We start from the raw sequence: 13,674 nt of genomic DNA, 5'->3' as shown, positions 1-13,674 counted from the left end.
ATCCATACTGAGGCAGAGATATCCTTATTGGGCTAAAATACAGTGGCCATATTTTGGTTTAAAAAAAAAAAAGAGGACAATGGGGACACATGGATGCCCATCATGGTGAGGACACTGGCTGTGGAGCTTCAACTAGGCCCAAGTTGTAGAAACATATGTGTGTGTGTGTGTGTGTGTGTGTGAGAGGATTGGAGGGGGTTAAATATCTCTAAAGCATTTCATGAAATGGCCTTAAAGGCAACGTTCACAAATATAATCAAAAAGCACTTTTTATAAAATCCCGAATATGTTTCCTCACTATTTGCTTGTGTCTTTTGAGAAAAGGCACCTGTCTCCAAACATTCAAAAGCACGAACTGAGATGAGGATATTGCTATTTTCCTGCTCCATAGGTGGGTAATATTCACTCAATTTCTGATCACATAAGGTGGAACTATGTCCAAATTCAGGGGATGGCGGACGGCATGAATGTAAAAACGTACCAAAGGTGCTACAAAACGAAACAACTCGAGTAACAGAATAGTTTCTGTGGTAAAATTCAGGTTCAGGCACGTACAAACAGTCATTTTTTTCTCCTTAAACACACCATTCCACCTTTAAAGACACATAGCTTCTAAATATAAACAAACCAGAGAGAACTGTGTTTCCCCACAATCATAGATGCCATCTTTAATAGCCTATAGTGCTAAATCATCTGCTTTTATTTCAGCTTGTCCCATAAAATACATTCATTTAAAAAACAAAAAATAAACTGTTTTATTTTTACCACATCCTCCCACAGTCCAAAAACACACGTTGCAGGTGGATTGGGGACTCGAAAGTGTCCGTAGATGTGTGTGTGTGTGTGTGTATGTTGCCCTCTGAAGGACTGGCGTCCCCTCCAGGGTGTATTCCTGCCTTGCGCCCAATGATTCCAGGTAGGCTCTGGACCCACCGCGACCCTAAATTGGATAAGCGGTTACAGATAATGGATGGATGGATGGATTTTTACCACATAAAAAAGACATCTTCATATATGTATTAATTCACACAAAGAATGTGTCAAATGTAGAAGCAAACCCCAAGGTTTTTCACATGCCAAAAAAAATGACATTTCCAGGAAAATAAGGATGTATTTCTCTATAAAACACTGACAGACAGTAAAAATGAGATTATCCAGGCAAGAAACATCTTGTAGCTCAAGAAAATATTTACACACTGAGTATTTCTAGAACTGGGCAGATATTATTAGAACATTGAGCTTCTGTCAGCACAGGGAGTGAAGCTGGTAGGAGTTTTATTTTTATTGGTGTAAAATAATGTTTTAAATGGGATCACCAATCACAAACAGAATATTAATATCTGAAGTGTACTTGAGTAAAACCTAGATTCAATTTTCTCACTAATGCACAGAGCCCCTAAAATATCAGAGTAAAATCAAACAGGACACCATTCTCTGCTTGGACGTTACTGGTTTTTAATCATCTTGACATGCTTCAACATTTGGTTGATCAATGTGACACTGGCAGATTTAAGCAAAATTGAGGGAACGAGAATGAATGACAAAAGTGAGGAAATTCACTCCGGACTTGGGGGGTGGATTGTGTCGCCCTGTGAATGACTGGCATCCCCGACAAGGTGTGATCCTGCCTTGCATCTTGCGCACATCCTGGAGGAATTGTGTTCACAGGTTGACACACACTCACAGACACTTTTGAGTCGCCAATCCACCTACCAACGTGTGTTTTTGGAGCGTGGGAGGAAACCGGAGCACCCGGAGGAAACCCACGCGAACATAGGGAGAACACACCACACTCCTCACAGACAGTCACCCGGTCGAAACCCATGCAGACACAGGGAGAACACACCGCACTCCTCGCAGACAGTCACCTGGAGGAAACCCACGCAGACACAGGGAGAACACACCACACTCCTCACAGACAGTCACTCGGAGGAAACCCACGCAGACACAGGGAGAACACACCACACTCCTCACAGACAGTCACCCGGAGGAAACCCACGCAGACAGGGAGAACACACCACACTCCTCACAGACAGTCACTCGGAGGAAACCCATGCAGACACAGGGAGAAAACACCACACTCCTCACAGACAGTCACCCGGAGGAAACCCATGCAGACACAGGGAGAACACACCACACTCCTCACAGACAGTCACCCGGAGGAAACCCACGCAGACACAGGGAGAACACACCACACTCCTCACAGACAGTCACCTGGAGGAAACCCACACAGACACAGAGAGAACACACCACACTCCTCACAGACACTTACCTGGAGGAAACCCACAGAGACACAGGGAGAACACACCACACTCCTCACAGACACTTACCTGGAGGAAACCCACACAGACACAGGGAGAACACACCACACTCCTCACAGACAGTCACCCGGAGGAAACCAACGCAGACACAGAGAGAACACACCACACTCCTCACAGACAGTCACCCGGAGGAAACCCACGCAGACACAGAGAGAACACACCACACTCCTCACAGACAGTCACCCGGAGGAAACCCACGCAGACACAGAGAGAACACACCACACTCCTCACAGACAGTCACCCGGAGGAAACCCACGCAGACACAGAGAGAACACACCACACTCCTCACAGACAGTCACCCGGTGGAAACCCATGCAGACACAGGGAGAACACACCGCACTCCTCGCAGACAGTCACCTGGAGGAAACCAACACAAACACAGGGAGAACACACCACACTCCTCACAGACAGTCACTCGGAGGAAACCCACGCAGACACAGGGAGAACACACCACACTCCTCACAGACAGTCACCCGGAGGAAACCCACGCAGACAGGGAGAACACACCACACTCCTCACAGACAGTCACTCGGAGGAAACCCATGCAGACACAGGGAGAAAACACCACACTCCTCACACACAGTCACCCGGAGGAAACCCATGCAGACACAGGGAGAACACACCACACTCCTCACAGACAGTCACCCGGAGGAAACCCACGCAGACACAGGGAGAACACACCACACTCCTCACAGACAGTCACCTGGAGGAAACCCACACAGACACAGAGAGAACACACCACACTCCTCACAGACACTTACCTGGAGGAAACCCACAGAGACACAGGGAGAACACACCACACTCCTCACAGACACTTACCTGGAGGAAACCCACGCAGACACAGGGAGAACACACCACACTCCTCACAGACAGTCACCCGGAGGAAACCAACGCAGACACAGAGAGAACACACCACACTCTTCACAGACAGTCACCCAGAGGAAACCCACGCAGACACAGAGAGAACACACCACACTCCTCACAGGCAGTCACCCGGAGGAAACCCACGCAGACACAGAGAGAACACACCACACTCCTCACAGACAGTCACCCGGAGGAAACCCACGCAGACACAGAGAGAACACACCACACTCCTCACAGGCAGTCACCCGGAGGAAACCCACGCAGACACAGAGAGAACACACCACACTCCTCACAGACAGTCACCCGGAGGAAACCCACGCAGACACAGAGAGAACACACCACACTCCTCACAGACAGTCACCCAGAGGAAACCCACACAGACACAGGGAGAACACACCACACTCCTGACAGACAGTCACCCGGAGCGGGACTCAAACCCACAACCTCCAGGTCCCTGGAGCTGTGCTATTGCGACACTAACCTGCTGCACCACAACGTTTAACATCTCTAAATATTTTTCTTTCTGACCTCATACAGCAGGGTCAGTAGGATTTATGCTCACCTCTGAGAGGCACTAACACACATTGATAAAAGATGAATCCAGCCAGCACTCTGTGTCTTGTAGAAAAAGCTGAACATACGCAGTGGCTTGTGTTACGAGGTAATAATACTAGCCTACTTCTTCTGACACTTTAATATTGGATTTTAAAATTACACGTATTTTATATTCTACCTGGAAGAGGACAAAGGGTTTCAGTTTATAACACTGATGTATCTTCCACATTTCACCTTCATCTCTTTCCAGGCCTTTGGCAGCACTGTTGAATCAGTGCATGACCTCTGAAATAACCTCATCAAGAAGGTTAGAAATACGACACTGGGTTTTTATTCACCTCATCGGACTTGTACCAGCTATTACTTTATCATCACCTCAGCATTAGGCCCTGACAGCTTCTTTTCCTTTGATTTAGAGGGAAAATATCATACATGGTTTGAGTTAGCAGTAGCTTGGTGCCTTGAAAATACGCCCCCGCTATCAGATGTTAGAGTTATGTTATGCCGTAACTTCTTTAACACTTTGAAGAGAAGAATTCTGACTGATATTTTATTCCACTCAGGTGCGCCCTCTCTGTAGAACACGGCAGCTGAAACTGCGACAGCTTTTTCATGTTGCCATTGCTTTCGTTTGACTCGGGCTCTCTCTCCGGCCTCCAGGGTCTGGCTCATGGAGCCCTGGCTGTGTGTGTTTGTGGACTGGAATGAATGGAGAAAGAGGCTTTTTCAGCGCAGAGCTTTCAAGTCCCTCCGGTAGGAAAAAAAACACGACGGCCTTCTAAACACGGCCTCAGTTTGAGGGGCGTTTGGGGCATTTGAAGGCTCCCTCCTGCCCCTTGCTGCAGACCCTCCGTCTCCAACATACCCCACTCTCGCCCCCCTTTCCCTCTCAGCATCTTAGTGAGTCCACAACTGAGGAGAAGGGGCCCTGTCCCTCAACCAGGCCTCCATTTTTCATAAGTGAGAGCCAGGAGAGACAGAGCCTCAGCCAGGCCACTGAGAGGAGGGAAGAGGGGAGGCGTTCCTGTCAGTCTCCCACCGCGATGAAAAGAAGAGGAGCCTTCAGTCTGAAATATACCACGCAATTTTTTATTACAGAAAGAGTTTTTCAATCCAAATGGGACTCCCTGCAATCTGCTGACAAGTGCATGGCCTCTCAGTTTCGAGTTCAATGGACAGGAAGATGGACATCATTCCAGATGGGATGGTGGGAGGAGATCACACACGAAACTGAAAACAAATTCAGCTCGACTTACTAAGGTTTGAACAGCTCAGCGTGATGGATTTTCTTGGAACTAGACCTCTTTAAAATGAATTTCTGGCTTAATTCACAATGTTTTTAATTTCAGGAATAAGAAACACCTTCTCTGAAACTGCCAACACACTCTAAAACCCTATTTATGGAGATATTTTTAAGTTAAAGTGGATATATTTACACCCATTTCCCACAAGTGAACACAGCTCTGGGTCTAAATGAAGCGTCTGTGACCTGCTTTGTTCAAAATACCACAAGGATCAAACCCCACAGCAGCATTCTCCCCGTCTAAACAGCCCTGCTCACAACGGCTGGTTTAAGAGCCTCACTCGCTGTTTACCCCGACCGGAGCTAGGAGCAGAAGCTCTGCCTTTTAGCCATCTTTGCTCTGTGTTCTTTCTTCTTTGTTCTCGTTTTCTCTGTTTTTACTCAGTGGTCCTTTTTTCCCCTCCGTGCTCGTTGTGCCTGTTTTGCTTTGTTTGACAATATATTTGTGTTCGTACATAAGCTGTGACTGAAGAGACTCAGACAAGGAGGCGGGACAATTCTAAAATCTCTGCACTCTACATAAGATGCATCACAAATATCAGAAAGTTGTTTGTTTTCTCTTATTTTATCCAATGTTTGAACTGATTCTCAGCAGTTTTGGCCCTGCCCGGTCCTCAGAGTTTTATAAAGCACCACTGATTCAACATCACTTCTGCTAACCAGCCTGCCCCAAAATATCAGCCGCTGCCTTGTCTTTTCACTGTTATCCTGAGCCTTAACTCAAGGCCTTGGGGCTGGTGGAAGTGCTGCTGCTGGCTCAGGATGAATGTGTGTGTGTGTGGAGGTGTGTGCTGAAAAGAAGGGTGTGCCTTTGAATCCCAGAACAACACAGGGGATTAGCTAATTCCCAGAAAGTTACACTCACAGTCTCAGGTCAACACACTGTGGATCAGCAGGTATTCAAACCTCACCGGCTTTACAGTTAAACCCTGTGATGAAGATAATAATACTTCCAAATTTGTCATATCCTACTGTGTTAACTCTCCATCTCCGGCCACATTCTGTCTCAGTGGTTCTGCGGTGATGAATGCTGTCTTTTCTCAGCAGTTTCATTCCCTGAATGTGGGCCTGCGTGGCTAGACCAAACACACACTGGAACAGATAAATAGAGACACGGAAAGAATGTGGGGAAGGTTTAATGGCGGCTCCTTCACCTGCGCATGTGAGGACCACTTGTGTGTCGTGTTACCGCAGTGTTGACTCTGGGTTTGTTGCCCTGAGGTGGCCCAGGAGGCCATTTGTGCGTGATGATTTCTTTCCAGTGTGAATATGAGTATATATTTAAGTTCAGTACTGTGCAAAAGTCAGAGACCACAAGTGATTTATGTATTAGAGCAGGATGTTACTGCCGTTCTCAGAGCCCTGAGCCCAGACCTCAACATCACTGAATATGTTTGTGATTACCTGGCTCATGAGAAGCAGAAAATGAGTCTCCGGACCAGACTTAAAGCCGTGAGTCTAGAGATGTAAATGAAGGGTGGTCCTGTACTGTGCGTGGAGGTGGTTGTTTGTATGAGTGCAGAGGTAGGTGCGAGTGGGTGGGTTGGGGACCTTTGCTTATGTGTGAGTGGGAGACCATGCTCCGCCTCCTTTTCTGGCTCTACAGGAGAATCAGAGGGGGAGGTGTGTGTGTATATATGTGTGTGCATGCGTGCATTCCAGCAGCCCATGCCAGAACGGGCCGCCCCAAACAAAGCGGCCCTCTCAGCTGCCTGCGCACTTTGGATTAAACTCAGTTAATTGGCTTCCTGCTCCGAGTTAAATCAACACGGCTCTTGCTCCGTGGACGCGGTGGAAACTGGAGAGAAGAAACAATATCACAGTGTTTGCTCACCCCTGCCTCGCTGGTCTTGTTGGAATAATACGGAGGCTTAAGGTTGGTTAAAGTTTCCCATAGAGCTGCAGAGGCTCAGAGGGGTCCGAATCAAAACACACCCCAACACACACACCTCCCACATGGCCTGTCTCTGAGCCGCGTCGCTCTGTTTCACACACTGAGCGGCTCTGCTAGCTCTCGGAGTGCTACAAATAAATCTGGACGAGCGTCTGCACTGTGCGCTGACCTGTACTTCGCATGTGATTTACATGACATCGCTCAGGGAGGTTTAAGTAAAAGTGCCTCAGAGGATAAAAGAGCTCAAGTCTCAGTAACAATATGTAACCGCTGATTTATGGAGCAATATCTAAACAAAAATGTGCAGCTTTAGTGAAGGTGTTGAAGTTAAAGAGGGTTTAAAGCTTTAAATTTTCTTGTGTTTCACACCATAAAAGTGAAATACAGTCATCGATGAGTTACATTGTGGGCGGCACGGTGTGTCGCAGTCACACAGCTACAGGGACCTGGAGGTTGTGGGTTCGAGTCCCACTCCAGGTCACTGTCTGTGAGGAGTTTGGTGTGTTCTTCCAGTGTCTGTGTGGGTTTCCTCCGGGTGCTCCGGTTTCCTCCCACAGTCCAAAAACACACGTTAGTAGGTGTATTGGTGACTCAAAAGTGTCCGTAGATGTGAGTGTGTGTCACCCTGTGAAAGATTGGCGCCCCCTCCAGGATGTGTTCCTGCCTTGCGCCCAGTGATTCCAAGTAGTCTTCGGATTGGATAAGCGCTTACAGACAGCAACTGAATGAATGAATCAAACCCAGGACCCAGAGAACCTGGAGAATGCAGAGACCATGATAAATATATGAGGTTTTATACATAGTAGATCTAAGTCATAGTCCGTAAAGGACATCTGTCGTATAGCCTTATAAACGTACATCAAAGCTGTAGTGTTACGTACTGCGTAAAAAAGCAGGCGTTTCAAATTAAGAGACGCTTCATTCTATTAATGCTATGTGTTTCTGCTCTTATCTGGGTTTCAGATGAATCCACAGCACCTGAAAACAAGCCTCCAATCAGGGAACCTACTGCAGAGCCCACCCTTCAGGACCCCACGGGGCAGCCATGGGGTAACGCAAAATAGACAAAGACACACACACACACATATATACACGTCAACTCTCTCTAAACAATGACAACAAACTAAACTGTGTCCACAGCGAAGCCCCGTTTCAGTAAGCCAGAGAAGATGCGGCGCCGCTTTCGGGAGCAGCCGGTGGGTAGCTCTGTGCGGCTGAAATGTTTGGCCAGCGGGACCCCTGACCCAGACATCACTTGGTGGAAAGACCAGGTGGAGCTGGCAGCCTCTCGGGGCAGACGGCAGCAGTGGACACTCACTCTGAAAAACCTGCAGCCACAAGACAGTGGACGCTACACCTGCCGCGTGTCCAACACTGCTGGATACATCAACTACACCTACAGGGTGGACGTTATTGGTAAGTTTATGTGACCTGTAAACTTAGGTGTGTAATATGCACAGTGTTCTTACACCAATCACACACTAAACAAATAAAATAATACATAGCGGCTGTTTAGGTGTAGCCTGCAAGGTCACCCTCAGCCACCGGAGGGAGACACACAACTCCTCTTCAGTAAATCAAGGCCAGTCAGCAGCAGTGATTCTTGTCTGCTCTTACTAAAGACAGACTGTCTCTCCGTTCTCTTCTAGCTTCCCTTTTTTCGGGAGCTGTCACAAAGCTGAGCTGGTAATTTGGTAAGACTTACCAAGACTTTGGTAAGACAAGATGATTCCTGGGTCTCCCTGTCCTCCTGAAACTTTTCGGCATCCAGGCCTTTTCTTTAGGAGCCTGACTCCTGGGGACATTTCTAGAGGTGTCAAATACTGTGGCCAGACATCTGGCTTTACTGCAGAAGCTCCACCCTCATGGTGTGTTATCAATAATGATGAAATGAGAGGAATCATTTTGAGGTAAATGGTGTGGAGGCAGAGCTGCAGATCTGTTACCAGTGTAAACCCCTAGTTTGAAGTTGTAGAGGGTGGTTAGCTTGGGCTTCTATTAAGTTCATTCTATTTGTATTTTTTCAATAGAATTTCTGGATCTGTGTCCATTTCTGGTTGGCAGCTTACCTTTGGCTCCTTAGATATATTGCTTTTGTTGCAAGCCAGTGATCAAAATGAAGCCATGACTAATGACATGAGTAATGACTTATCGGTCTCATTTTGAGATACAGTCCACATTTTGAAATACCGCGGTATATGGTATTATCGTTATACCGCCCAACCCTAAAGCTTTTGAGATTTCCTTGTGTAGAGCAGGCCCTCAAGGGCATTTTATAATCACTATTGATATGAAAAGGTGGGGCAGATTATCAGCTTCATTTTTGGGTAGGAGAGTGTTTTATTAAACCAATCACACATCAAAATATCTCCATTATTTACTTATTTTTCCTGTGTTTTCCTCAGAACGTACGAGCTCCAAGCCCATCCTGACAGGTACACACCCGGTCAACACCACAGTGGAGTTTGGGGGTACAGCCTCCTTCCAGTGTAAGGTCCACAGTGACGTGAAGCCTGTGATCCAGTGGCTGAAGCGAGTTGAGCCGGGCACAGAGAGCCGCTACAACTCCACGCTGGAGGTTGGGGGCCAGCACTTCATGGTGTTACCCACAGGAGATGTGTGGTCCAGGCCTGATGGCTCCTATCTCAACAAACTGGCCATTGTGAAGGCTCGGGATGAAGACGCCGGCATGTATATCTGCCTTGGCGCGAACACCATGGGCTATAGTTTCCGCAGCGCCTACCTCACCGTACTTCCAGGTAGGAATGGGAATAGATTCTATGAACAAATTTTGGGTCTGGAAAAATATAGGGCAACCAATCAGAACATAGTTCATTTGCATATACAGATAAGTACAGACCATTTCTTATCAGTGAAACCAGTTGCTTTAAACCTTGTTTTTTCATTCTTGATCTGTTTATGTAGACCCCCAGGTGGAGAAGCTGGCCCCTCCTACCCACCTGAGCTCCGGTTTGCCCTGGCCTTTGATCATCGGTATCCCAGCGGCTGCTCTCCTCATGATGGGCACTGTCGTGTTGTGGCTGTGTCACAGTCGCTTGAGGCAGGGAGCCCACCCACCACGCCCTGTCGTCCACAGAGAACACCAGACCTCAGACAAAGACCCCAGCTGCCCCCGCAGTGGAAGCCCCCACTTCCCCGTCCACAGGATTATCGGGATGGGTGCTCCGGCCCACAGCGGACCCCCAAAGATTTATTCCAAAGTTTATACGGACGTGCACACCCACACACACTCTCACGCGCACGTGGATGGTAAAGTACACCAGCATTTTCACTACCAGTGCTGACCGACCGGCTGACCTCCCTCACTGAGCCAATGCTGCTGCCCGGCCTCTATTGGGCAAAGGGCCCCCCTTTAGGATCACAAACATGCTGTAGATCTGGAAGCTGAGTATGAACTAGGTTCCTCATCAGCAGGCGATGGGGAAACACATTCCCAAAAAAAAAAAACTCTCAGGGTGGGAAGCGTCTCCAGGGCGTCTCTGTGTTTGTGATGAACCAAATATGAATGTGTTTTTTCTGTATAAAAATGGAGCAAGCTTTATAATCCACCATAAACTTAGAGGTAATATACACACAACACTGTGCAGAAGTCAGAGACCACCTCTTGTTTAATTTCCATATTTGAGATCATGTGACTTTTTATCATGGGGTAGGACATTTTTTAGAAGATGAAATTTCTGAGATGAGAAATGGATTTTGGGAAATGGGATTAAATTGATCCGCAGAAAATGCAACCATCATGTTAGACTGAACTTTAAGATCTCAAAACATGTCTCCTGAAAAAAAACTGACCGTCAGTTTGTGTTTAATTTTTTTTTTTTTTTTAAAGGAATCAATTTTAAAATCCATAAAACATAAAAATTCAAACATTCTCCTGCACTAGAATTGTGTTGTAAATGTTGTGTAGTATTTAAAAATAGCAAATGTCATTTTATCCAACAGAAAAAATCACCTAAAAATGTAAGTAATTTAAAAAAGACGAGTAAAAAGTATTGGTCACTGCATTAGTTATGAGTTTCATCAGGAAAACGTTCTGCAAAAGCATTTGCATCGATTCTGTTCTTGGGGATAATTATAGTATCAAAAGTTACATGTGAGTTTTGGTTTTGATGATTTAAAGATGGTGGTGAATATAAATTTTTTGTAGTTTTTAAATTCTACACAAATCACTTTAAAAGGACAAACAGCAGGTGAATGTTTGGATTTCAAATTAAAATGATACGTCACACAATGCTTTAAATCCAAATTTCACACTTTAATATTAGTTTCAGTTGTTGAGGTTTGTGTTTTTCTGGACATTAAACTCTGGAAATAAACAGTGTGTGTGGTCTCTAACCTTTGCACAGAATGTTAACTATTAAATATTAGGTTATGACTGATGGAATTATGTGAATGGGATAATTATTCTGTTTACAGCAGGTATTTAATATTAATATTAGTGTATTACCTACACATACTGTGGAGTTTTTTCTTTTCCTTTTCTAATGTGATGATGACTTTGTGAAGACTTCACTCAGAATGGATGGGCCCTGTCGGGGGGAAAAAGCTGGGTGAAGAAATCAAAGGGCTCTGTTTTGTATTGGATTTTTTAATATTACTATTCAGATCTGTCCTCCTGTATGTATTGGACTCCCTGATGATCGCAGTGTTAATGCAGCATATGCAGATGCAGAGAATGACGACAGCGTACAGCCATGCAGTTGTTTTACTTGCAATATTTGCAAAATTGTTTTGTATCAGTGTTTTTATAAAATGAATCTGACAGTGCCAAAGTCTTCTTGCCATATTCTCATATGCTAAATTGCCCAGATCCTGTCACTCACAGGTTGCACAAACAGGCCACAAATGTGAGTGCTGCTGAATGCATGCTGCAATTCTACTTCTGGTGTTCATGTAAGTGATATATTAATATTTTTGTAATAAACAAATGATTTTCTATTTCTCCCCCTGGTTTCGCCCTCTGAGGCTTTGTGTATTTGTGCTGAGAATGAGCGTTTAGTACTTGGCTGCCACCCGAGGGCCGTGTTGACTTTGTGCTCTGCTCTGTATTAGTTTAACAGCCAGAGGAATGCTGTGAGAAAATGGAGATGCAGGGTTTTGACGGCAGGGGAATGGGGTAAATGGTCGCAGCAGGATTTGCTGCTTATTGACGCTGGGGTTGAGTTACACCAGTGGGCTTTGAAGGGGAGAGGTCATCCCTCTTTTCACTTTGTTGGACAGGTAAGCGCTCTAATTGTAAGTCTTTCTACACTAAATACCAAAAAAGCAAATAAGAAAAACGGATGAGCTCCTTCTGATCACTCACTCGCCCTACTGTGTCCCATCAGAGCAAGGTGATAGGGTGCCATCTAGTGGTCATTTTTAAATCTGCCCCTGCCAATAGGTTTAAAGACCCCCTCCAGTGAAATCCTCCAGGGGACGAGGGAATAAGGATAAACTCATGGCTGAGGTTTTCTTTGCCTTGAAACTGCAGCGTTCCCACTACAGATTCACTGTCAGGGTTTCTGACATCATAAACCTGGAACCAATCCCATCAGCGTGTGGGGCGGGGCTTTCTAGCTACAGATAAGTTTATGGAGGTGTCTAGATAGGGGCAAGGATTAATTGCATGTTCGTAGATCTTCACACACTGAATGAAGACACGTGTAGTGTTATATGTTTATGGAAATGTTTTCGAAAATTGGGAGACGAGACCTGTCGTTCTATAAACCCTAAGACACTGTTTGAAGTGCATTCTGGGCTATGAATGTGTCACAGATAAAGGGGAGTAGATGTAATGAAGTGTGAAAGCATTCAATGCAAGAGGCACCTCAGTTCTGTGGGAGTTTTCAGGGATTTTTAGATGTTTAGCACCTTGTGGAACAGGTTTGAAACTCACCCCCTAAAGTTTACAACATGCTCCACGGTGCTTTCATCAATAAATCAGCTCAGTGTGCCCTCCGTAGCAATGTCTGAGTAATTCCACATTCCTGCCTCTAGGTGGAGACAGCATTGCATTAAAACAAAGCATGTGCTCTGTGTGGATCTGATTTCAACTTAATAAATCATTTTAGGTGTGTGTGTGTGTGTGTGTACTTTTTTTTTTTCATTAGAAACTTATTATTTGCCATTATTCACTGCCTGTAGATTTCCTGATCCCTGAACACCTGGGCTTCCTGCACCTACATGTGAAATAATAAACATAATTAAGGAACCAAATAAAAAGTTATTGAACAAGGACAACATCTGCCATTTGCCCAACTCTCAAACATGAGATGAACTTTAAACATTTCAGACCCCACTGCTATCTTCTGAGGGAGGACACATGACTCAGGCTGAAACATGACTTAAGAGTGTTATAAATATAAGTGGGAGGGGTACAGCTCTGAACAAAACTTAATGCAGCAGATGAGCGCTGCATCCTCTGTTCAGACACCACAGTGAGTACAGAGTGCGTAAAACAAACAGACTTCTTTTTTTAACAAGACCTGGAGGTGGGGGTGGGGGGTGCTCTATTTTTCCGAATCTAAAAACTATGCTGTTTATTCCGTGTTAAATTTACATGGCGGACTGACACATTGCACATGATTTAGAATTAATTTCCTAAGTGTGTATAAATTCACTTTGCCACATTTAGATTCACTACATTAGTAACTATTTAAAATATAAAATATTTAAATGTGATCATTTCACATTTTCATTATTTAAAATATTTTAATAAATTTATAATCATTCTT

At 45.3% G+C, this 13,674-nt stretch overlaps 1 protein-coding gene across 1 annotated transcript in view; it reads left to right on the top strand.

The window, feature by feature from the left end:
- fgfrl1b (fibroblast growth factor receptor like 1b) overlaps window positions 1-11,840 on the top strand; it is a 41,380-nt gene extending 29,540 nt beyond the window's left edge. The window contains exons 3-6 of the mRNA XM_066649219.1: window positions 7,901-7,987; window positions 8,078-8,353; window positions 9,343-9,696; window positions 9,863-11,840. Coding sequence (XP_066505316.1) covers window positions 7,901-7,987; window positions 8,078-8,353; window positions 9,343-9,696; window positions 9,863-10,242 — 1,097 coding nt within the window. The 3' untranslated portion in view covers window positions 10,243-11,840. The remainder of the gene's footprint in view (window positions 1-7,900; window positions 7,988-8,077; window positions 8,354-9,342; window positions 9,697-9,862) is intronic.
- The last annotated feature ends 1,834 nt before the right edge of the window (window positions 11,841-13,674 follow it).

Source organism: Hoplias malabaricus, chromosome 17 (genome assembly GCF_029633855.1).
Source record: "Hoplias malabaricus isolate fHopMal1 chromosome 17, fHopMal1.hap1, whole genome shotgun sequence".
NCBI lineage: Eukaryota > Metazoa > Chordata > Actinopteri > Characiformes > Erythrinidae > Hoplias > Hoplias malabaricus.
This window is presented reverse-complemented; position numbering and strand designations above follow the sequence as displayed.